Source organism: Miniopterus schreibersii, assembly GCF_964146895.1.
Source record: "Miniopterus schreibersii genome assembly, chromosome: 3".
Classification (NCBI taxonomy): domain Eukaryota; kingdom Metazoa; phylum Chordata; class Mammalia; order Chiroptera; family Miniopteridae; genus Miniopterus; species Miniopterus schreibersii.
The window spans coordinates 63,209,290-63,235,682 of NC_138103.1; the positions used below are offsets into that span (position 1 = coordinate 63,209,290).

Sequence of the window (26,393 nt, forward strand, 5' to 3'; positions counted from 1 at the left end):
AAATAGAACCTGCCTTCAAGTTGTGTTTGTTGTAACTACCTTTTTAAAGTAAACAAACATCAGCAGTGAAAAATATTCCACTTTGATCCAAAACACCATGTAGGTTGTCCCAGCACAGAATGGCAGGTATTTAAGCTGAAGCTGCAAAGGTTCTTGTTTTGATCTTGGTGTTTACTGGTTGGGCGTTCAGAGAACTGTGTACCTGAGACCTGGAGCGTCAGGTGTTGCTGTAAAGCACTGAGCTCTAGAGTAGAACTCTCCGTTCTTAGCTGGTGTTTTATAGTTTTTGTCTTAGATCAAGTGTCGAATTAGCAAGTATATATGTTGCTGACCCAGTTCTTTGATTCTGGAGCATCACTTTAAAATTCGGATGAGATGGAGTGCCTTTCAAAAGTTCTCTTTCTGAACAGCAGCTGGGTTTGTTGTCCTGTTCTCCTTACATGTGTTATGTGCATCAATGAGGACGTTTCTGAGGTTAAAGGTGGGTTGGGCCATCCAACTTCAAGGCCTTTTTAGAACACAGAGGGGAGGTTCCACCTCTTTGATCCTGGGTTTCCAAACAGTTTTATCTTTGGTCTAAATTCCATGTAGACATAACACCATGTGGGAGAAAACCGAGTCCCTGCAACAGTCCCCGCCATGGCTTCTCTCGCTGCTGGAGCCTCACCCTCCACCGGGGAATGCTGGGAAATGCTGGTGGGAAATAGTTCTGCACTAAGGCAGGGATTTGGACTAATGGATATCCCGCTGAGAGTCTATTTTTGAGTCTGAACCAGACAAAGAAGTTTGGTCCTGGTCCAGCAATAATGAGCTTGCCAGGAGCCAGAAACAAGAAACAATAGTTACTGTCCTTGGTCTGCAGGATCAGTTAACTACCCAAAGCTTTTGGGGGGTGGGGGGTATCAGACATTAACGGGGGTCTCTGTTTCAGGATGGGTCTGGCTATGGGAGTGGGGAGAAAGATAAGATGTGAGAACTGAAGTTTTCCTAACCCTTTTTTTCCTGTCATTATCAGAAGCATCTGTTAAGCAACTGTCCGCAGATGTGGCCTTGGAGCTCTCTGCAGATAAATAGTACAGGCAGGAGCTCATGGTTAGAAATGAACAGTTCTGTCCTTACAGGGTCAGAGGTAACAGACAAGTGGCACAACACATGATGAACTCAGAGACAGTAGCCCCAGAACGCTTGGGAGCAGGAAAAATAAATATTGCGACTAGTTGAGTCTTGATACTTTACACAGAGTTTAAAAGTAGGTGATAGTGTTAGTTGGGTAAACTGTAATCCGAGTTCATGTCTTAAAAAACTCTTTTAAGTCTGTAATTCATTCTCCCCTCCCCTCCCCTCCCCTCCCCTCCCCTCCCCTCCCCTCCCCTCCCCTCCCCTCCCCTCCCCTCCCCTCCCCTCCCCTCCCCTCCCCTCCCCCCCCCCTCCCCTCCCCTCCCCTCCCCTCCCCTCCCCTCCCCTCCCCTCCCCTCCCCTCCCCTCCCCTCCCCTCCCCTCCCCTCCCCTCCCCTCCCCTCCTTCTTTCCTTCCTTGGCAGGTGCCAAGCACCCTGTGAGGTGCTGTGATGAGACTGATAGCAAATTATAAAAATTACTTGTGTTTAACTTCTAGTGTTGAATCGGCTCTGCTGTGGAGGGAAGCAGTGTCTGCCACCCCCAAGACATGCCTTTTAGGATATTGATTTTAAGCTGGTTGATTATTGGGAAACAAAAGACTCAGAAAACACCTTTTCCCTCCGCCTTCGCTGCCTAGAAGGAATTTAGATGGAGGATCTGTTCCTGGAGGGCCATTCACATGGAGATGTCGGCAAACATTTGCTCACCAAACATTTGCTTTTCCCTCTCCACGGGTATGCCTTTCCTACCCAGTTGTCTCCTTAGAGCAGAAAAGGCTATAAATCTCTGCTACCCAGCACCTCTTTAGGTCTCTATTCTCATAGCCCTCAGAGATACGTTCATATAATAGACTTCGCACACTTTCTCCTGTTAATCTGCCTCTGTGGATTTGATTATTAGCTGAGCTAGAAGAACTTAAAACATGAGAGGAAAAATGCCTTTTGCCCCCAGATCTGGCTGTCATGATTTCTATTTTAAGATTAGGAAAGAACACAGCCATGTCCAGGAACCGGAGATCTGCCTGTAAAACGGGTTTCAGGCAATATACTGCTTGACATAAGGAAAGGATGCCTGTTGCCCAAGATGGGTAGGCCTGTTTTTCTGCTCTAAAGATAACATAACTGACCTACAATCCCAAGATGGGTTGCAGAACTCTGGTTTGTTTGGAAACAGGAAGACCTCTTGACCCCAGTAACAAAGACCCCAAACAGGATGACAGGATGACACCAGGGGAGAGAGAATCAGACGAGGAAAACCATGGAAACTTATAGTATCATAACTGACCAGTCAACACAGCCGATGACCCTGAACCCCTTACTCTTAACTTTTACCTGTAAAAGACCCATTTGCAAGTTATTGGGGCGTTTGAGTTTTTGAGCCTCATTCTCCTTTCACTGGTACCTTTGAAACATAAGGTCTCTTTCCTTTTACTGCAACCTAGTATCAGTTTATGTGGCTTTCCAGGCACTGGGCAAATGGATCCTACTTTTGGGTCCAAAAACAGGGCTGTGGGTATGAGTAGCATATAGCCTTTGTTCTTGGAGATGGAGACGTGGAGCTCAGGCGGGGAAAATGAGAGCAGGATGGTAAGTGCAGGGTGGGGCAAAAGTAGGTTTACAGTTGTTCATATGGGAACTAATACAATAATTAATAAATAATAATGTAAGAATAAACTCTGTGTTTCACATACTCACCGCTGTAAAACGACTTTTGCCCCACCCTGTATATACAGAAAGAGCTCCCAAAGTTAGACTGGGTGTATACACAGTTGTGTTTGAAAACTAAAAATATGAGAACTGCATTAGCGACTGTAGGAGATGGTGGTGTCAGCTCAGCTATCACTTCTGTTGGCCTGTGGGTCGTATTAGAACTCAAGAATGCTTTCTCCCTGCCTTGTCTGAGGTCTGGGGGCCCAGGTGATGTAGGAGGTTTGTAAAAGAGAATGGAGTGTGTTGCAGTCCCTCTAAATCAGGGCTGGGTTTAATCATAAGGGGATTGGTTATTTTGGGGTGTGGTTTTTAAATTTCAGTGAGGCTGTTTCTACAGTCTTAAAATAAGTCTAAAATTATCATCTGACATGCCGGCTTTCATCAGTGTGGGTTTTATTTTTGATATCACAGGCTGTTTGCATAACAAATGTGAGGACTTTTTTTCTGTTAGAGCTGTTGAGGGCTTCTGACCCCCACAAAAAGTGTTGGCCCTCACAGGCATGTCCTCACCCCCACTCCTTCCACCGCCTCTCCAAAAAACCCTTTTTGCAGGCAGATAAATTAAAATACTTAATTTGCTGCTCTCAGAATGACATATGGGAGATGCACGATTGGATTAATTTAAAGCACACGTTCCCTTTGGGGCCAGCAGTGAGCCCTCTGGGGAAGGGAAAGAGTCTAAGGGAGGCCAGAAGGCAGGACCTAGTGCTGGGAGCTGCTGTGCTCTCTGCCAGTCGTTTGGCTTTTGATCTGTAGAGTAAGTTATCACCAGTTGTCATTTGCCTTTGAGATGTTAATTTATACTTAGGCAGTTCTGCACAACTTCTCAGCTATTCTTCCTGGTGGTCCAGGGGTGGGCAAACTTGTCCTGTGAAGAGCCAGCTAGAAAACATTTTCAGCTTTGAGGGCCGTTTGGTTTCCAGCAACTACTCAGCTCTGCCATTGTAGCTCATAAGCAACCAAAACAGTGTGCCAACAAATGAGTATGGCTGTGTTCCAATAAAACTTTATTTACATAGCAGGAGCTGGATTGGACCCCTAGGCTGTCATTTGCTGACTCCTGTGTTAGACCTTCAGTGGCTCTGTGCTTGTCATAGGCGGTTAAATTCTCCCCTGCTCTCCACAGGGGAAGCCTCAGTGGCCTAAACTTTGTGCTGAGGATACCAGAATACTTGCTTAAGTTGCAGATAACTGGGCTGCGTGAACCCACATACTGGGTGGATTAGGCAAGAAAAATGCAGCAGTTTAGCAAGACATGTTTAACAGTATATGTGTCGTATTCCGTGTGGCCTTTTGAGAGCATTCTCAGGTAAAGATAATTCGTATTCTGTTTAAGTAGCCAAGCCCAGCCTTTTGGTGATCGGGAGGAAGTAGGAAGAGAGAAAATAAGTGTGCGTGTACGCTAGTTTCCTTGCTGTTGGGAACCCCCAGTTCCAGGTCCAGTGAATGGTAAAATAGGAAAGATGCTGGGCCAGAAACCTAAATGTCTGACGTGTCCTGGTCCTCAGTACTAGGACTGGGAACAGTATCTAGGAGCCCTCAGAATCATGAGGTTATAGGTATGGTAGAATCCATTCTTTTGGGGGATATTAGATTCTCATGTCCCACCTAAGGTGAAAATTATGAATAGTCAAAATTAACCATGAAAATGGTTGAAATATCCATGAAGTAGAGCAACATGGTTTTGTGGATATAGCATTTCACTAGAAAGTTAGCTCCTTGTTAGCATGGATTTTCTTAACTTGTTTTATTGATTGTTTATATCTCCACAACCTGGAATAATACCTGTACACAACAGATGTGAGTGAGTGAGTGATCAAACTCTGTTATAATATATGTTTAACTGTATCATGTATATAGTATGGAATAAAGAATGCACATGCAAACTAATTTCACTGGGTTTAAAACATTATTTACAGAAGACGGTCATGGCACATAGTCAAATTTACATATAACGTGTCACCGCTGTATGCCAGGTTTAGACAATCAAGAAGAAAGCTGATTTGGGGCTCGCTGTCTTGTGTGATTAAGTGGCCCAGATAAATAGAAAGCTTTGCCCGTTCAGACATTCAGGCCTCGTGTTACAGATTGCTCGGCATCCCTGTCCGAGGCATCCTTCAGCCAGCCTTGTTCCTTTCAAGGGAGCACAAAGTTCTCCATCAAACCCTATGTTTTGTGGGAAGGGAAGGGGAATAACCATATTTTTCAGCTAAAGCAAAGCCCATGCCTCCATAGGCCACATCAAAACAGCAGACAGGACCTACCCGTTCCATGGCCCCCGGTCCCCAGTGCTGTTGCCTCATTGAAAAGTTCCATAAGTTCTCACTGAAATGGACTCTTCGGGATCTCCTTCAAGATCAGAGAGTGGTGTGGTCCTTGTTTGTACATCCTGCCTCCCTGCCACCTAGTTCTCTAAACAGAGCCTGACATTAGCTGATCCCTGTTCCCCTTCTGTGGACGAGCCCTTCACACCGTCATCATGAGTCAGTCCTCTGTGAGTTGTCTTGTTCAGAATGAAGGCTTATTTCATGTTTGATTAGACTTGTTTTCTGACTGTCTACTCCTGTCTATGGCTGTTTGATCCTAATGAATGCTCGTGGAGGAGGAGCTGTGAGCCTGCTTTTGAGATTGTGAGGAGCGACTCTTTGGGGGCATTCAGTTCCTGATTTCAGAGGTGACAGGGTCAAATAAAACCAGTCTGAGGAATTTTTGTTCCTCCTTTGGTTTTAATTATGACACAGTGTAGACTCTTCTCTTAAAAATGTTTAGAAACCCAAACAAAAGAGAAGCAAGGACTGGTTGTTACTGTTTTTAAATAGCCTTCACATCTCACAAAGGGCCTCAAAGATAATGACTCCTTGAGAAAGGAGCCTGGTTGCCTAGAAGCTGTCTGCGGGGGGGGATGGAAGCTGATTTCAGCTTTCCCCATTTCACAGCTCTGTCCATTGCTGGGTAACACACAGGCATCACAGTCATGGGCCCACAGGGAAAAATGAGTTGCCTTAGAAAGTCTGAGGACAAGCAGAATATCAGAAAGGGAGAGGCAGACTGAGAGAGGCTCTCTGAAATTCATTTTCAAGAAAGGGACGTTAAACAGAATGTGCGGATCTAGTTCTTCTAGTTTTCGTGACATTACTCTTGCTGAGCTGCCCAAAGCTTTCTTTGCATCTTAGCTTCATTCAATGCCCTAGAAATTTTATATAATGGAATGTACGAATCATTAGTGTTGTTAATATGCCATGTTCTCATCTCTCCCAAATAATGTTTTGATATTACAGGAACATGACTCTCATCTTCTCCATTTCCATAAGAATCACTCCCAAAGTCTATACTTCATTTCTAAATTCACAGCATCTGGGCCTGTGGCCAACTAGATCAGTAGGCCTTTCCATAGCTCTGTATATTTATTTGCCTGAGATGGGCATAATTTATTTGTTTTCGGGGCATAACTCTCATTTCTCCTGTGTACACAAATTATGTGGATTTTCCCCTAGCCCCCGTCCTTTTGAATTGATTACTTGTGTTGATGTTTTGGACATCTCTGCCATGATTTGGGAGTTCAGTTATATTCTTTTGGGTCTTGGGCAGACAAGTGAATACTGTATCTTTCAATTTGAATCCTTTGGGAACATGAACAGAGTATCTGTGCAGTTCTGAGATGCTCCTTTCCCGCCATGTTTATATCAGGATGCATCAGCCAGTCAGTGGTTCATGTCATGTGCCTGACTCCCTTCCCCAGGTTCTTTTTACAAAAAGATAGTACCTCAGAATTAAGGAAGTTTACTTAATGGATATTATGGATTAGGAACTATGGTAAGTACTTTACAAGAATTAACTGATTTAATTCTCAGGGCAACTTCATGAGGTGGGTGCCAGTATTTAATTTTTATTTATTTTTATTTTTTCCATTACAGTTGATATTCAGCATTATTTTATATTAGTTTCAGGTGTACGGGGTGGCAGTATTATTTCATTGTACGAAAAGGGACATTGAGGCTCAGGAGGCCGTGTAATTTGCCCAAGTTAGTGGCGGAGTTAGGATTGGAAGTGAGCTGTTTTATTTTTACTGATAGTTTGTGGCCTTGAGGGTTGGGAGGAAGCCCCTGGCCCTCACATCTGTAAAGAACCAAAGTGGATACAGTGTCCTTGGACGCCCAGAGCCAAGTTTCAGAGGCAACACCCTTGGCAGGCCCATCCCCTTCACCCCACAGTGTGGAATCTGTGTGTGATGTATGTTTTCTTTTTCCAAAACTGGGATGGAGTTTGGAACAGCAAATATTGAATCAGAGCAAATTCCCCTTGCTAAATCCTGCCAGCTTCTTCAATTCAAAGTTCTTTGCCTAAAAATACTCACTACTTACTGAAAGCTAAATGACTAAGTCACCCACAGAGCATAAAGCAGGCCTTAGTATTTGGAGCAGGGGGTTGTTTGCCTACTTTTATTTTGGATAAAATATGCCATGCCACATACTCACCCTTCGGTGAGCCTAAGGGCCTCTGGGAGTCAATAAGGGAGGACATTTGTGGGGGATGATTGGATAGGAGCTCAGGCCTACTGGCGTTAGCATTCTTCTTAAAATGGACTTAGAAGGAGAGAAGTAGGTTTGGGGCAGGAGGTGAAGAAGAGCCTGAAGGTGAAAGATGAGCTGGTGTAGATTAAAGTGTTACAGGTGGTTGGGGGTGTGTGTGAGAAATTAGCTTTGCTGATAGAGTGGAAGAGAGAGGGGAGGGAAGAAAATATTTGAAAGACTTTTATAGAGCAATAAATCCCATACAAATTAAACAGCCTGTTGAGTGAGGTGGGGTGAATATAGCTCCTACAGATTTGAAGCAATATTAGCTCCTTGTTACTGGCATCACTCATGGGTGTAGCGTTTGTTTCCTGTTAGAGGTTTTGAAACGTTCACTTTGTTTGGGGTGCCCCATTACTTCAGTATCTGAAGATTTTAACCCTGTGAAAATTTAGACTCCCTCAGAAGGTACTTCCTGACTCCTCTCATTACCTGCACGGTCACTTCTGGTTTCCTTGTGTTCAAGCTAATTGGTCTGAAGCAGTTTTGGATCCAGGAGGTCCCCAACTCTGTTAAAAACAAACTCCGGGCCTGTTCTTCCAGTTCCGCTCTTTGCCCTGGCTAACCCTACTCCCCTCCACCCTAAACAGCAGCGTGTTAAAGCAGAAGAGAACCCTCCCCCATCCTTGACTTCTACCTACAGAATTTTTTTTTATTATCCCTGCCACTGTTTACCTTCTTCATCCATTGCCTGGGCTGTTAAAGTGGCCTTCTAACTTACCCTTCTGCCTCAGACCTGTCCCCTTTGCAATGTCTCCACTTTGTAGCCAAAGGTATTCCAGCTTAAAAAAAACAAAAAATAAATAAAAAGAAAGAAGAAAAAAGGGCATTCCAGCTTATATTAAGTAGTTGTTTCCCCTTGCCCACAGGACAAGGCCAGACTTCTTAGCATGACCTATACCTGATCCTCCCCAACAAGACCCTGCCTTTTTTTTTTAAGTCCTCACCTGAGGATGTCTTTTTTGTTGATTTTTAGAGAGAGTAGAAGGGAGAGAGGATGGGGGAGAGAGAAACATTGATGTGAAAGAGACACATTACACTCTCCCCTGCCGGGGATCAAACCTGCAACCCAGGTGCGTGCCCTTGACCGCAACCCTTTGGTGCATTGGCCAGCACTCTAACCACTGAGCAACACATGCCAGCGCAAGACTCTGCCTTCTTCTGAGCTTCATCCCTTGCAAAGGAATACTTTTTTAGTATAAGTATGTCCCATGCAATATTTAGTCTAAGTATGCACCAAATACTGTATGGGACACACTAATTCTAAAAAATGAGTCATTGTTTATCTGAAATTTAAATTTAACTAGACATTCTGGCAACCCTAAATGTGTATTACTTTGTTTGGTAGCCTGGTCAAAAATACAGTAGTGTCTCTTTATGCATTTAAGTCTTGCCATATCTAAAAAAAAATGTGCTGACTACAAAATGTTTGACATTTCTTTATGAAATCTTTCATGTCTGTTTATGAAAATGGAACTATACTAATAGGGTTTCGGTAACTGCATTTTTGCCTGAGGCAGTAGTTTTGAAAATCATGTTCTGTTTAGGAAAAACATGTTTGAGATTCAGGGGTAGTAATTGTTGCAGGCCTTTTCTGAGGAGAAGGAACCCATATTCAGGAAGCTGAACTCCAATTAAGTTTGGTTTTTCTTTTGTTTATGGAAATCTTAATTGCCTCAGTTATTAGTGTTTCTTTAAGATCTTTTCTGGAGAAGAAACTAAATTATCGTGCTTCAATTTTATCTCCATCTTTGTGTCATTTTTCCCCCTGTGTTATCTTTTGTCTTGTGAATGACGGCTATAATGTGATTTTAAACATTTTTTCTGTTCTGAATAGTGTTCAGCTTTGATGTTGATAAGCAAGTTTTTAAATCACTGACTATAGAAAGGTACTGCTTGTTCTCTTATGTAAGATTTTAATTATTCTGATAATATGAATAGATTTTACATTGAGACCTTCTAGTGGGGCTAGAATAAACAATTGTCAACATTTATGAGGTTAAGACTCATAAATAAAGAGCTCCAATGGATCAAGAAAAAACAGCCAATTCATGAAGAAAAATACAAAGGGCTATAAATTTAAAGAAAGAAGTGAACCTTACTGGTAAGGAGGAAGATAGACATTGAGACAAGATAGTGTTTTCATCTTTAAATTAGGTGTTCAGCTTGGGAACATGAGCAGGCTCAGATATTTCTGGTGGGATGTAAATTGGTGCAGCCTCTGAAAGTGTGATTTGGCTTTATCTCTTGAAATTTTAAAATGTAGATACTTCTTGACTCACTGATTCCATTTCTGGGTCTGAGTCTATTCTGCATAAATAATGCCACATGTGCCACAAGGCATGCACAGCAGTGTTAGTGAATCAGTGTTTGTAATAGCAAAAAATAAATGCACAAAACAAGAAACCTTCCCAACAAGATCAGTGTGGGAATGCTTATCACTTTAATCTAGCCTTACTATAAAATATTGTATGGTGGTTAAAAAGGGTGAGATTTTATGTATTAATAGGGAAAGATTGCCACAGCTTATTGTTTTGTTTGTTTGTTTGTTTGTTTTTAATATATCTTTATTGATTTCAGAGAGAGGAAAGGAGAGGGAGAGAGAGAAACATCAATGATGAGAGAGTCATTGATCAAGCTCACAACCTGGGCATGTGCCCTGACCGGGAATTGAACCCTGATCGCCTGGATCCTAGGTCGACGCTCAACTGCTGAGCCATGCCCGGCTGGGCGCCACAGCTTATTGTTAATTGGGAAAAAGATATTACAGGACAATATATATACCATTTTACTTAATAAAGCTGTGTGTGTGTGTGTGGAGGTAATGTATATGGTACTATACAAGTGTATGTATGTGTGTGCTATGTATAAGTATGGGGTGTGTATACATTAGTTTATATGTAAACTAATAAAAATATTCACCAAATTATTAACTCTCCTGAGGAGAGGTCAGTAACATTTTGGGGTAGGAGTGAAGGAAGTCTCTCACTTTTTATTCTATACATTTATGCATTTCAAGAAAAACATATCCATGTATTGCAAGTGTAATTTTAAAAAATTCTGAGCTGGATTTCAGAATTCACTTGGGGTAAGTAAAGGCCAAGTGGTACATTCTGAGCACTGTATCTTTAAAAAAGGTTCAGAGGAAATTAAGAAAAAGCCTTTGGAAGAGGGCCTTTCTTCTCAATGTTTGTTTATGCACATTTCCACACTGGATTTGGACTTGCGGCTGAACGAGCACTTCACGGCAGCCCCCTTTACCCAGACAACTTTTTTTCTCTTTTTCCTCAGATTCCTTTTTTCGAAGACATTTGTAAAGGCATTAAAGCTGGGGACACCTGTGAGAAGCTGGTGGGATACTCTGCAGTGTACAGAGTCTGTTTTGGAATGGCCTGTTTCTTCTTTGTCTTCTGCCTCCTGACCTTCAACATCAGCAACAGCAAAAGCTGCAGAGCCTACATTCACAACGGGCAAGTCTTCGGTCTTCCTTTCCCTTGGCCTCAGTCAGAGCAGCAGTCTCGGACCCCTTCTAGTCATCAGACCCTTGAACTGCTCTCCCTGCCGTTGAAATTGCTGACACCCATTTTAGGGAAGGCGGGACTTAGTACTTGTCACCGCACAGTGGCCGAAGAACTGGAATCCTATTGGTAACACTGGTACCATAATGGGAAATGCAGTGAAGCTAAGAGTTAATTTCTCGTACCAAGACCTTTCCCCAGGTCATTTCCACCCTGCCACAGAATGGTGTTCTGCACAATCGGAGGCCACGCCGAGTCTGTCTAATTATGGGAAAAGGCAGTCTCCAGTCACTTAATTACTTCCCCTCGATTTGGAGAGAACAGTACCAATGGCAGAACCGTGGATTGACATGCTTACCTTCTAAGAGGCCTTTTGTCCTTCCTTGAATATCATTTAAATACATTTCCTCTTTTTCTTTCTTTCTAGCTTTTGGTTCTTCAAGCTTCTGCTGTTGGGGGCCATGTGCTCGGGAGCTTTCTTCATTCCAGACCAGGAGACCTTTCTGAATGGTACAAATGGGTTCCTGTTCATTTTGTGTTTACCCATTTTATAAAATTGTTCAGAAGCGTAGTCCAGGGTGCCTTTGATAGTTTGAATTACTGACTTTCTTGTGGCTTAAAAAAAACTCCCGACCTGCCCACACTTTCTGCACTCTCTGCTCCCTCCCCCCTCTGCCCCCCCCATCCCTTCCCACTCCCTCCCTTCCCTGCAGGCTGTGGGAGGAGGACCTTCAGTTACTCTGCAGGCCCAAGAATTGAAATGATAATTTTAAGGTTATTGGCCTGAAGGGAAAATGAAGCACTTCAGATTTGTTTGAAAATCAGTTTAGACCGTCAGCTCCACGCTACCAGCCATGCTTGAAGAGGCCCTGGAGACCTCGTTCTCTCTGAGTTCAGCACAGACAGGCCAGGGCAGACCACAGGGCTTCTCAGCAGCTTTAAACCTGCCGCAGCTACCATGGGATAAGAGAGGCGTCCCCCAGCCTATTTCTAAACTTACCTTATGTGAAACCGCGTGGCATTGGGTTACGTTCCTTATTGACAGAAGATACCAAGATTTAATTTAATATGAAGCCTTTCCTCATAGCTGGCACTGGGGCCCCTTCTTCACATGAGCTCGGGAGGAAGAAAGGTCTGAATTTCAGTGGTTCAAAACACTTGAACCCAAATGAGTTCACTTTCCTAATTAAGGTAGTGATGTTCGGGGTGACCCGCGACAGACGACCACCAGAGTTTGTGTTTGAATTTTTGGAGCCTTTGTTAGCTGGCCAGTGGCTACAGTTGCGGTGTCTCACCCATGTAAGAGCCGAACTGCAGCCCCGACCCTCAGTTCTTCCCTCATTTTATACTCAGGAACTACAAAGGCAACTACGGTAAAGGGGTTTCCAAGAATTTGTTAGGTTGTCAGCTTTTGTTACAGGAAACAAGAGGGGGAACCTTTAACAACATAAAAGGGACGATTTAAACAGTATCTTACAGTGAGTAATGGGGCTGTGCTTGGCCAGAGTGTGACTAGGAACTCAGGGGGGGGCGGTAATTATTGGGCTTGCTTGTTGGGCCTTGTCCTATACAATAGGGATCTTTTTCTACCTTTACTCTTAGTTCCTTAGGTATATTCTTCTGGCCATGGTGGCCAGAACAGTGAAAGTATTCACACTGTCACTGTGTCAGTCCATAAGGAACAGCCGTAGGCCCTCAAATAGTCACGTATGAAGGTAAAAAGTTGTTCAAGATCACACTAAAATTATGTACCCCTTAAGGAAGTTAGATCCAAGTCCTCCCTTTACCTAAAATGCTATTAACTGGTTTTCTCTTTCCCACAGACGTACTTTTATGTGTTAGAATAATATCTTCAGACCAGGAAAGGACCTAGCAGTCCTCTAGTCCAGCTCAGTCATTTTTATAGACAAGCTGTAACCCAGGGATGTGACATGGCTCATCCAGTGTTAGGCTTCTTTGCGACAGAGCCAGAAGTAAAATCTGAGTCCTTGGCCCCCAAGTCTGAACCTCATTTCCTCACTAGACACTGGTGGCTCCCTATCTAATGAAATTAGAACCCTTGATTTTTCTGGCAAGGTGTGTTTTCACTTTTAGGTTGTGGGCCGTGTTGACTTTATGGCAGTTGTAGCATGGAGCTTAAGGATGCTCCAGAGGTGGACTGTCTGTGTTCACATCCCAGCTACTCCCTTTACTGGCTAAGGGACCTTGTCAGCTTAGGTAGACTCAGTTTTTCTCATCTATAAAGTGGTCTAATAATAGTACGATTGTGTAGGGATTGAATGTGCTGCAGGTACAGTGAGCATGCAGTGACAATGGACTGTAGTCATTACTCTCTTTTGAATGAACACTCGGAACGATCGTGTCATCTCCTTTTGGGTGGTCTTGTTTTGCAGCCTGGCGCTACGTGGGAGCCATCGGAGCCTTCTTCTTTATAGGCATCCAGCTCATCCTGCTCGTGGAGTTTGCACATAAATGGAACAAGAACTGGTATGTGCCTTATAGAAAGCTGCCGAGTGAATCACGCATTGACTCAGAGACTGCCCACAGTTCAGCGCTGACAAAGGCTCTCAGTTGTCCTGGCAGGGGTCAGCAGCCCGCCTCCACAAGAACAGTTCTTGGGGGCATTCTCCTCCCTCTTGCCTTTGCCCCTCTTTATTTCCTTCTCCCCCATACTGTTTTTCCACCCTTTCTACCTTCCCTTCTTCCACTTCATTTCTTTTCCCCTTTTGGCTCTCTTTTTCCCTTCGCTCTCTCATTTGGGCTCTAAGTCAACCGATGGTGTCACTTGGCCACCTCAACCCCATTGGTAGCACCTTTTGGCCCCAGCTCTGTGGTTGTGTTGGTGGCTGAAAACTTGGGCAGGCTTTATCGTAGGCTTCCAACCTTAGGAGAGTAAAAAAAATACTTCGGAGCTGGAGGTTCCCTTTTTGCAGAGCAGATGCAATGGAATAGTTCTCTCCTTCAAAAAATGTTTGTTTGCTCTCTACTGTTCAAGAGTAGAAGGCCCCCTTCATGAGGAAGCTCTGTTGTGCTACCTTAGAAAGCCTTCCTGCATTTGAAAAACATAGACGCTGTCTAAGTGCCTTGGAAGTGGAGTTCGTTTCCCAGGATAACTGGAAAATGCCAAACTATTAATAGCTAGTCTTTATTCTGGTGAGCTACATCGAGAAAATGACAGCCAGACGAGTCCAGCCTCTTGAGTCCTAAGGCCAACTTAACTCTCTTTGTGACTCTAGACAAAGCATTGTGTTCTCTCTCTTATAAAATACGAATGACTATTCTGCCTTTTGTGCACAATAAGGCTTTTGTTATTGTGTAGATTTTATAGGCATCAGGTTGTTTTATACTTTTTTTTTTGGTGGAGGAAGGGGCAGTATTAGAAAGTTTTATATGAATGTGAATTTCATTTTTTATTTTGGACAAAAAATATACCGTCCAAATTCTCTCAAAATACTTTTCGTTCTGATTATATTTCTTAGCTTGGTCATAGTCATTGCTGTTTTATTTTGGTATTGTTTTTTAAAGATCAAATCACGAGATGAATGATTGAAAAGGTAGTGTTAATTATTTTTTAATTATTATTTTTTAAAGCATGGATATATTTTTAAAAAATTTTATTTATTGATTTTAGAGAGGGGAAAAGAGAGAGAGAGAGAGGCATCAATTTGTTGCTCAACTTATTTATGCATTCATTGGTTGATTCTTGTATGTGCCCTGACCGGGGATTGAACCCTCAACTTTGGCATGTTGGGACAATGTTCTAACCAACTTAGCTACCTGGCTGGGGCCATCATTTTATTATTTGGTAACTAATAAAATGCTTATGGCCAATTTCCAAAATGTTTTCAGCACATCAAATAGCCACACAGGTAGCACTACAGGTATGTTTTGGTATTTTTTCAAGTCTTAATCTCGATGGTAAGACAGACAGATTTCTAGGTCTGTGAAGTGCTCAGATGTAAGTTCTTGCACGCAGTCCTGCTTTTTGTGATCCCTGAAACCTAGTTGTTTATGTCTGAGGTCTCTGCTCTATCTCATTTTGAGGCAGCAAAGTTTCCCTAAAGATACGTCAAATGGGTGACTACAGTTTTATGTAACCCTGTTTTCTCAGTTGTTCACAATAAATGGGAAATGCATTTTAATTGATTACGTAACACTCTTTCCATGATAAGTCTTACTGTTTCACTCTGAATTTTTTATTAGACAAGATAAATATGTCATCCTAAATTTCTCCTAAAATGTTCACAAATATACTTCAGATAAGGAACTTCCTGGTAAATATTATCATCTTTGACCCTGAGCACCTGACTGCCCATTAAATAGCTTGTTCTCTTGAGAATCCGTGTGCTGCTTCGCTCTGATGTAATGTTTTGATTGATTCTGAAGCCATTTTCTGGGACTGATTATTGATGCCAGCTTTTAACGGGCACTTTGGAAGAGTTCAGTTGCTTTAAAAACTTTCCAGAAACCACTCAATAATAGTGGCTTAAGAGCTTTGCAACAATGATGTTGCTGTTGTCCCGTCTTTGAGGCCAATATCCCAACAAAACCCCTTTGTCAACATATTTATAGTTGGTTGGTTGGTTTGCTTAAAATTTAGATTAAGCTAGGAAGCTCACCAGTATTTTTATTTTTCTGTAAATTCTTCTAATTTAGAGTTTATGCTGTGTTTTTAAGCAGTCTCTTACTTACAAGGTTAGTCTAGAAAATATAATACATCACTCTTCAAGGAACAACCAAAGTACTTTTCCTTTCTTTCTTTTTGTAAAGATCTTGAGAAGGAGAAGACCCCAAAGGCAGTGGGAGAGAAAGGTCATGGGCCTGGAAACCCGGAGAGTGCAGATTTTAATGCCCCTCACTCTCTAGTTTGCTGTTTCACTTTAGGCAGATTTCTTGGCCTCTCTGACCTCAGTTTTCATACCTGCAAAATGATGTGTTTAGATGTTTTAGTGTGTGTGTTTTTTCTTTTGTTAAAAGATAAACTGAGGAATATTTAAAAAAATTTTAGAGTTTATTTGAGCAAAAAATTGATTTGAATTGGCTAACATCCAATCTAGCAGACTGAAAGGAGCTCCAAGGAGCTGTATAAAATGAACCTTTTATAGGCAGAAGGGCTCAGGAATAAGAAAGTTATACTAGGGGAAAAGTGGGCTGATTATTATAGGGTTACTCTCCTTTAGGGAATGGCAGGGATCTATCAGGCAGATTCCCTAATACTGCTAGTCAGGCAATTCCTGATTGGCTGATTTAAGATTCTTATTTCTGGGAGAGCCAAACTGTAATTAGGTTGTCTTGGTTTGGTGTCTTAGCATAAGACAGGCTCCATTTGGGGCCTGTTGTCTTGTTTTTAATACTTTCTAGCTTTAATTTTGTGACTAGAAGGGCCAATTCTGTATCAAAACTGAAATAAAGAATAGATAGTATATCCAGGTATTTATAACGAAGGTCCATTTTTTAGATTTTTCCATTTATGTTGTTTTGGGGTTTGGTTTACTGACCCAACCCTCACCCCCAGCCTGAGCCCAGCTCACTCACCCAGCTGTGCCTGCGTGCTGCTGTGTCCAAGCGCTCTGCTCTGTCGCCTGGTCCTTTTGTAGTCTCCATTCAGGTGCTTCTCAGTTAGCATTTATTCACAACGGAGCATGACTGTGTGACAGGCGTCAAGACTGTAAAGATAAGTCATGGCACGTATTAGAGGTGTGTGTGGAAACAAGATGTCATCAGGGGGACCAACTGAATCTGGAGCAGCAGGAATGGCAGTCACCCTGCCAACATTGCTGCATAAAATTATTTTTTAGCAGTGGACAGGCCATGCACTAAGTGCCTATGATTTGCAGGCCCTCTGCAGTAGAACAGCAATGAACACAACTGTGTCCATGTCCTGCTCTGTGGTGCTTACATTCTTCGGGACAAGATGGGGCGGGGGAGATAATCCAGCAAATAAGTAATAGGTTCAACTGTGCAAAGTGCTCTGGAGAAAAAGAAAGCCGGGTGTGGGAGCTGGGGAGGGCAGGGCCGGGGAAGGCTGCATGGTAAGGTGTGAGGGAAATGAAGGACGCGGGGGAGAGCCTGCGGCGGGACTGATGGGCCCTTGCTGTGCTTGTTTAAGGAGTAAAGTAGTGCCCACTGCCCTGGCTCCAGTGGTGAGGGAAGAGTGCAAGAGATGAAATCAGAGATGGCACTGGGCCCGATCATGTAGGACTTCTGGGGCCATCGTATGAAATAGAAGGGCACAGCCCTGGCCAGTGTGGCTCAGTTGGTTGGAATTTCGTCCCATCCATCAAGAGAATTGAAGGTACCACATTCCTAGGTTGCAGGTTCAATCCCTGGTCGGGCACGTGTGGGAGGCAACTGATCAATGTTTCTCTCTTACACCAATGTTTCTTTCTTTCTCTCCCTACCCCTCTCTCTCTCTCAAATCAATAAAAACATATCTTCTGCTGAGGACTGGGGAAAAAAAAAAAGAAAGAAAGAACTAGAAGGACACTCGAGGGACATAATCTCAATTTAAACGTAATCTTTAGTCGAGAAAAGATTAGAGTTGGAGGTGCAAGTAAGGAGGCCAGTGGGAGATAATCCAGGTAGCTTGGAGCCAGATGTCAGCAGCAGTCAGCTTCTGTTAGATTCTGAAGTTGAAACTGGTAGAGTTTGCTGCTGGTGGTGACATGGCCGTGGATGAGGGGAGAGCAGCCGGGAGAGAAACCACAGTGAAGAGCCACGGCAGCTCTTTCTTTTATTCCTCCCACCCCTGCCCCTCCGAGGGGAAGAATGGAATTGTCATTTTCTGAGGTTGGCAAGATCAAAGAAGAGCAGGTTTAGGGGTGGAGGTTTGAAAACTGCGAAGTCACTCTGGACCTGTTAGGTTGGATGTCTGATTGGACCTCCAATTGGACCTCCAATTGTGGACACAGCACAGTTGGTTATTACGAGTCTGAAGTTGAGAGGAGGGGTTGGGGTTGAAGATTTAACTGGAAATAGAAGCATAAGTTAACTGTAAGAAAGTCCTTCATATGTTAATAACACAATCCAGAAGGCTAGTGAAGAAACCCTCGGACCCCCACCCGCACACTGGCAGCAGTGTTTACCTTCTTCTCCATAACTCATTCTCTGTCTCTATCATTGGTTACTATTTGGCTCTTAAGGTTTTTTGTTCTGTTCTGTTTTCGTTTGTTTTTTCCTTTCTCGGAGTCTCATTTTTCTCTTCATTTCCTTTGCGTGCCTTTTATGTTAGCATCATTTTGTGGCCATGGGAGTGCCTGGCTCCCTTTCAGGAATATAACGGTCATTGTCATTTTGGCCCTCCCCTCCCTATTTCCTTTGTTTCTGGCTGTAGTGTGTCTCATCATTAAAACATTTTAGCTGGGTGGCTTGAACAGTTTCCAGTTTTGCAGGAACAATAAGCAAGTGGCTTTCTCTGAAAGTTTGTGAGATTGTGGTCACAAGAGGCAGCGGAATCAGAAGGCAGACGGCAGTGATTCAAGCCATCCCGTGGGTTTGGCCTCTTCATTCAGCGTTGACAAGCGCTCCTCTCTTTGTCCTGAACAATTCCTATAGCTCGTTAAACCAGCACTTATGTCCCCCATCCCTTTATTAATAGTTATAAACTAGAAAGCACGTTAGCCTCTTTTAGATTCTTCACTGTAAATCCCCTTAAATGTTTATCTTTTCCTGGCTGACTTTACTCTCCACTTTTGTTTAATGTCATATTTTCCCTCAACCACACCTGGCATTGCTCTGGGGAAGCAGAACTATTACAGTCTCCCTTTCAGTGCCGGGATGAGAGAGCTGAGGTCAGCCTGCCTTTCTCGGAGTGGGGTTAATTTGCTCCCCTCCCTCCAGACAAGAGGGGCTTGGGCAGGAGTGCTGGCAGCCCAGGACCAAGAACTGTGGCGCCTCCAGTCTCTGGGTTTATCGTGACAATAGGAAGTGAGCTCCAGCAAAGGGCCACTTTTTAATACTGCCAAAACCTGTCCCAGGGTGGTTCACATTCAGAAAGTCTGTGGATATTCATTATAGTTGATGGATACACTTGAGTCAGAAAACAGAATTCTTTCAAGATTTAGAAAAAATCCTAAGCTTGAACCAGTAAGTTTTTGCATGTTTACCTGTACCTTCTCGCCTTGATGGAGCACAGTCGTTGGTAGAATGGTAGGTCTTCTGGACAACTGGGTTTACGATAGCCCCGGGGCTTGCCAGCATTAGTTCATGCGCGAGGGATGGTAAATGTCAGAACCAGTCACGGCCTTTACTGACCTGTGTCCTCTCCCTTCCCTCTTGTCCTCCTCCTGGGAAAACAGGACTGCGGGCACAGCTCACAACAAGCTGTGGTATGCCTCTCTGGCCCTGGTGACCCTCATCATGTACTCCGTTGCCGCTGGGGGCTTGATTCTGATGGCAGTGTTTTATACACAGAAAGACGGCTGCATGGAAAACAAAATTCTCCTGGGAGTAAACGGAGGCCTGTGTCTGCTTATTTCATTGGTAGCCATCTCGCCCTGTGTCCAGAATCGTAAGCATGGTTTTTTCCATCCTTCCTTACTTATAGTGTCTTTGAGCAAACCCAGTTTTAAAAAAAATTACGGTCGTTTCTTAATTTACCGCGCGTGGATCAGCAATAGGAAAGGTGGGACGCCAGTCTCCTCTTCATGCCCCACACTTGGGCTGAACATCACCGTCAAGCGTGCCTCCTGTCAAGAAAGATCTGAACATAATGAAGTCAATAAAGTGAGGTCGATTTGACCATTGTTAAATAATGTACCGCAAGGAGCCTTCCCATGGCAATGCCCTTAGTGTATATTGAGCGCCTCCCTGTATTCTCTGTGTAAAACTTGAATGAGAAGGCTCCGGAAGGAGCTGTTGCTGGGCTCATCTTTCACTCAAGGCCTGTGGACCAGAAATCAGCGGCAGTGCGGTTAGGGAGCCAGGGAGTAGGAAATCCGATCTCCGCTCAGCTAGCAGCTGGCCTCACCCGCTACCTTCCTCAGACACAAGTCCTTCCTCTGCGAGGCCTACAGAGACCTGTGAGCCTGACCTTGCTCATGGTTGTTTCAAAGCCAAAAGGAAGAGACATGGGATTTGAAAGTGTATTATACATTTTAAGCATGAATTGACTTTTGTAAATGATTTCTGGTATCTTAAGCCAGTAGTTAGAACTGTCCCTGGTTTCATGCTTCTTGTAGGTATCTTACTCTACAGGTGCTAAAAAAATCACATGACATTCAGGTTTCTAGACAGGAAAAAGAAAATATGGTCAATATATATATAGCCCTTGAACCCTTTCTCAAGTGCAGATTCAAAAAGGAACTGGTGTTGAATAATTTAAAAGCTTTTCTGTACTAAAAATTTCAAGTCCATTATTGACATTGAGTGTGTTGTTCTTCCAGTCTCTTGACTGGGTCAGTTAAGAATTTCCTAAAACATTATTGGTATTCAGAGTTAAATATCCTTTGGGGTAAGTCCTACCTTTTGAAATAGTTACACTGTTTTGAAATATTTAGTTTAATACCTTTTGATGTTAAGATGAATCTTACTCCTGGGCCAACAGAGTGACATTAATAAAGGGTCTCATTTCTATACCTTTATTGATCATGGTAATTTAATAAACAGAATTCTGGAAACAAATGTAACCAGAGAGAAGACTGGGTAAAACTAAGTCCTTTCATGCCAGCAGGTGGTTGAAAATTGCACCAAAAAAATAAAATCACTTTTGTTATATCCTGGTTACTTACAATGATCTAAACACTGAGTTTAATTTAAATGCTGTAACATTAGAGCCCTTCTCCCAATGCATGCTGAGCCCCATAGCCTTCCTCTTTGTCCTGGGCCCGCTCTGGTATTCCGAGAGGATTTTTTTGTCTCTTGACGGATACGAGCTTTTCCCCCACTGTCATGGACTGTAAGTGTCTGCTGTCCTTGTAGAATCAGGAGGCCGTGGCCTATGAAATCTATCCTTTGGCTGGCTAAGCCATGTGATCTCACAAATAATGGTGGTAAGTGTTCTTCTGAGATCTTGTGATTTAAGAACTAATGTTATGAACCTCAGAGGGATCAGGCAGTATGTTTAAGTATAGCTGTAGCTATTATCAAAATAAGGTGTTAGTAGAGAACTTGGCAGAACTTGGCATCTCTAGAAGAGCAGTTAGGCTCAGCGTCTAACTCCCTCCCCCCCAAATCTTTTTAGTGTTATCTGACAAACACATTATGTCACTCTTCTTTCCTTTAAAGGCGGGGGTCCAAGTTTGAGAAATATCATTTGGGGGGGTGGGGAAACTTTTTATTTTTTTAAGCACATGCTTTATTATTGTTGAAATTTAAAACACTGTCTTAAAAATCTCTCTCGTCATTTTCCAGGGCAGCCACACTCCGGGTTACTGCAGTCGGGTCTCATCAGCTGCTATGTCACATATCTCACGTTCTCAGCTCTGTCCAGCAAGCCTGTGGAAGTAGGTAAGCTGGCCTTGTTAGGGAGCGTGTGTTTGTGGTCTGAATATTTTTATTTGTGGAGGAAGCAATGTGTCTCTCTGAGCTATCATTTAACTATCAGGAATGCAGTAACTCAAGCCGAGCCTGTGTCTCTTCAGGAGTGGTGGTGAAAGTTGAGTTGCAGGTGGAGGTGCTAGGAGTTGAACCCCGGGTCTCATACATGCCGGGCATGTGCTCTTCCACTGAGCTACACCTCCTCGCTTCAAATAAATCAAAATAGAGACATGATTTAGACTTTTTCATTAAATAAAGTCTTTAAGGTGGGATATGGAAATGAAAATTCCTTTTTTCTTTCTGCTGTGTAGGAAAGACATGAATGAACAAAGGTGGGCTGTTGAGTTTGCTCTTAGGCCTAAACTGCATTTTCCCATTCTGTTTTCAAGAAACATTTTTATTTTGCTTTGTTTATTTTGTTTTTTTTAGTTGGATGTTAATTTACTTTTCTTCAGGTAGTAATTTCTCTGACTGAAACAGAGAGAGTGGAAAGAACATGGGACTGGGAAGCAAGAGACAGGAAGAGATTCCAGCCCAGCTGCACCCTTTGCTGGCTACGTGACCTTGAATCGCTAATCTTAAATGACATTTATTTATAGAGACAACAGAACAGGCATGAGCTTACTTACCTTTCTCTGCCTAGATGCTTTGCCTTTAAAATAAGAATTTTAATTATTAGTTTAACAAGTTAATCAAGTAAGATTACTACTTTATAAGGTGGTTTTTAAGAATTCACAGTTCCTTGCACATAGCAGGTGCTGTATAAGGGTGAGCTACTATTATTGCAATGATTATTTGAGAACTATAAAAGCACTCTATTTTATTATAAGGTGTTATTATATGAGCCCACTGAACCTTGCCAGTAAAAGACCAGATTTTCTTATTTGATTTCCAAACTTGTTATAATTTATCTTGATCACTTTTGTGATATATAAAAGAACAGAAAATTGAAGTTTGTTTTTTTTTTTAATTTAGGAAGCAAAGGTAAAGATAATTGGAAAGCTTTAACATACGCACATACTATGTATGGGTCTTGTTTTTATACTATTTATAGTGCAAAGTGATATAATTGTAAGCTTTATATAAAGTACATCTTGGATATAATTTTTCTTTTTAAAAAAGCTGTGTCTTAACCCTAGCCTCTTTAAGACTTTATAACTATATATTAATCTCTGGTTTTAACTTAATGGGGGTTTGGTTAACAGTAGTTTTTAATGGCAGGTATCATTTAAAAACAAAAACAAAAGCTTGTATTTTTAATTTTAGGTGGTACTACTTAAATAGCAAAATTCATTTTTGGCCAGTTTTTTAAAAAACATTTTTCTTTGGCCTAAGAATAAAGATTCCTTTAACCACAGCTCACACAGTTATGTTTACTGTTTCAAGTGCAAGTACTAGTAATAATTTTAATCCAACTTCAAACACTTAGAATGCTCATGTTTGTAAAACGGTGTCTGTCCCTCATGTCCCTTATTTTTGGGCAGAGTTGGCAATCAGACCTAGCTTGGGTGTTCAAAATTGAAGACTCTGTGAGACAAAAAATAAACTACCACTGATGGTAATACTACAGAAGTCTTTGTTATCTAAAACCTCTCAAAATATTTTAAAAGTCCAGACTACTCAGGTGGTTCCCAGGTTACAGCCTGAAAGATGTCACAGCCACCTTGTTACCAGCAGTACAGCGACTTCTGCTCTCGGTGGAGGCTGTGGGCGGGTGGCGGTTATTCCGCTGGCCCGCGGTGGGCGGTTGATAGGATGGACACTGCGCGCGGTTATCTGCACCCACCTCTGTGCCGCGGCTGCCGAATCAACTGAAAGACGGATCTAAGTTTACTTTTTACTATTTGACCAGTACTGAGAAAGAGTGAGATCTGCAGGGCCCTGAAGGGAAGAACCCTTTGGCATTGAGCTTGAGCCTGAGGGTCCGGTTGTCCGAGGGCGCTGAGGTGGGAGAGGGGCGCTTTGAAATGGCAACGGCCTAGCCTGGGTCAGGCGGGACTCCAGAGAAATTCCCAGGGCTAAGTCTCACTCCTCTCAGCTACCTGAGCTTTCCCACAACGAGCGAGCCTGAGTTACAACAGGCTTTTCTAATTTAACTGTGCTTCCTTTGTTTTTCTTTACAAGTCCTGGATGAACGTGGGAAGAACGTGACGATCTGTGTGCCTAACTTGGGCCAGGACCTGTACAGAGACGAAAACTTGGTTACTGGACTGGGCACCACGCTCTTGTTTGCGTGCATCTTATATTCATGGTAAGTTTTAGGATTACCTGACCATCTTCGCAGACTCGAAATGCACAGGAGAAGAATTTAAATAAGTTCCAGCAGCCTCCGAGCAGCAAAACAGATACCTTCTGAGGAAGGGGGAGAATAGAAATAGCAGGTGCTTGGACTTCAGTGTCTTGTATTTACATGGAGTAAATAAAATAAGTATGTGGGATGTTGCAACCCTTCAAAAGACGGTTGGATGTTACTTGCTAAAGCATTATTGAACACCAAGGGAATATAGACTGAGGAAGAGATGATATGTGCCAGGAGGTTCGGGGAGCTTTCTAATCCAAGGGAAATGCCATTCGTTATTCTGTGGATGCAAAGTACACAGCACTACATACATGGTCATTTGGTCCCTTGCCCAGGAAAGACAGGAAGCATCCCTTTCTTTTAAGCTAAAACCCACGATGCTGTTACGGAGGCCAGACAGCTCTCCAAAAGTAGGTGTGATGCGTAAGCACAGTGCAAATTTCAGATGCTCATGGTAGGGCTTAGTCCAACTTCAGATGGCTAAAAGGTTGCCACAGGGAGAAAAGCAAAGGATAGGAATGGTTCCTTTCTTATTCTGGGTAGATACTTCACTGATAATTAAGTTTCCCTTTGACAGTAACCTTTTCATGTTTAGGTTTTGTTTTGTTTTGTTTTTTAAATTTTATTTTTGTTTAAAATATTACAGATGTCCCTTTTTCTCCCCAATGACCCGTCCCTTCCCCCTCCCTCATGTTTAGGTTTTACTTCTGTGTTTTATGTTCTATCTGTTGTGTTTCAGTGTATAAAAATTTCAGCTTGTCCTAGGTACATTATAACCTCCCTTTGGCCGAAACAAAACAATGCTGATGGTGATCCCTTGTATAAATAAACATCTTTCTGTACCTGCGTAAACGGAGGCAGGAAAAGACCACAGAAAGAGGCTGGCCACGCCAGTCTAGTAATGAACAGAATTTTATTAAGGGAAACTTATGTACGAGGCATGTCTTGGGTGGCCGTAAGACGGAATGGATCCCTGTGCCTCCTGGCAGGTGCCAGAGGATTCTATAGGGTGACGCGGGGACGGTGCGTGGTGCTACCAGGTACGGAAATCACTTTATGTGCTTGACCAGGTCAGGACAACAACCTGTTCCAGGAGCCAGCTCAGAGCGGGAGTCAGGGAGGGCTGCTGATTTATGTCGGAATGAACATTAATTACAAGCAGACATTCCCTAGGGGGGTTTGCGGAAAGCAGCCTCTGTTCTGGCCGGGTCCAGCCTGCGGAGCACACGGCGGCTGTGGCACGGAGCGGCCTCTCCTCCGCACGTGGTGACCATCGTCTGGCCTTGGATTTTTATTGATTTCATGATTGTTCACTGAGCACTACTATATAAAAAAAAATAGGTAGGACTCGGGCCCGAGTCAGTGTTTTCAGGAAAGTCCATAAAGGCACACCCACGTTTTGAATCCTGAGTCTCAGCTCTTCCTGTTTTGAACAAGCTTTTCCTTCCTGAGTCTGTTGCTGTTGGGCTTCAGGGGAACATGGCAGCCACATAGCTAATTTCGTTGGTCACTCAGTTTTTTTCTGAACTGGCATATAAAAAATATTGGTAAGTCAAGTGAGGATCAAGTAGGTTACTAAACTGTGAATGTGTAGAGTATTCCATTTTTCAAATAAAATATAGTTGTGTGTACATATATAGAAAACATCCTGGAAGGAAATAAACCAAACTTATAATTGTGGTGTCTTATTTTTTTAATTATTATTATCAGAAACAAGCTGTAAAGATATTTGAAAGAGTAAAGTCGTATGTTTTTGTGGGTTGCTAGATGCCTAAAAAACATATTTGCCCCTCAGATCAAACAGGGCTTGGATATGCTTTAAACCTACCGATGGAAAGATGGCAAAAATTCTGCTAGTGTGCTGATGGCACTATTTTGCAGCCTGGAATTTTTACCCGATCAGATTTTCACGGCCACCCTGAGCGAGTGATGATAAATAAAACGTCCCTTCTTCCGAACCTCAGAGGCACCGTAGTGGAGGTTGATATGGCCTAGTCTGATCGTCCACAAAAGATAACAATTTTCAAAGCTGACAGCTGCTACTTAAAGTCTGTCTAAATGCCAATAGCAAATGTTATCAAACGCTAGTAATTAAACTGCAGAATCACAGTGCTGGCTGGAAGAGAAGGTGGAAAACAGCAGCCACACACCAGGTGGACAAGCAGAGTAACCCCGTGGCACCAGCACTGGGTGTTTGTGTAACACACTCTGTGTGAAGCTCCACAGTGGGGTTGAGGGGGTGGGGGGGTGGGGGGTGTTGGGTGATCGATGTTTATTTCAATTATCCGCTGCAGCTCTCGGAGGAGTCAGCTCACTGGGAAATGAGTTCAGGCCTAGTAGAACCTTGAATAAAGGGAATTCTGCTCGGGGTAGGAGGTGGCCAGTCAGGAGGTGTTCAAATCATGACTTCTAGAGTTTGTGTTTTCCTCCCAGACGCGGAGGAATGAAAGCTCAGAATATTAAATGTGAAGCTTGCTAGTGCAAAGCTTCACACAGAAAGAGGTTGGGTGGGTGGAAGCTCATTTGAACACGATTGCAGGAATTTCTAGAATTCTACCGAGCTGAAAGACTGGGTTGTGTGTGTGTATATTAAAGGGAGAAGAAATCACATATTTTCACTGAAACTCCAAGATTGTTGGGGTTGACTTTTCTGTAAGGTCATAGAAGGCTTACTGTGCTATCTTCTCACCTATTTGTGTATA

General features: G+C 43.0%; 1 protein-coding gene across 1 annotated transcript in view; it reads left to right on the top strand.

Annotated features, from left to right (window-relative positions):
- SERINC5 (serine incorporator 5) overlaps positions 1-26,393 on the top strand; it is a 90,257-nt gene that overhangs the window by 50,251 nt on the left and 13,613 nt on the right. The window contains exons 3-8 of the mRNA XM_081133659.1: positions 10,690-10,868; positions 11,344-11,426; positions 13,310-13,403; positions 19,214-19,425; positions 21,267-21,362; positions 23,517-23,643. Of these exons, the coding sequence (XP_080989785.1) occupies positions 10,690-10,868; positions 11,344-11,426; positions 13,310-13,403; positions 19,214-19,425; positions 21,267-21,362; positions 23,517-23,643 (791 nt within the window). The remainder of the gene's footprint in view (positions 1-10,689; positions 10,869-11,343; positions 11,427-13,309; positions 13,404-19,213; positions 19,426-21,266; positions 21,363-23,516; positions 23,644-26,393) is intronic.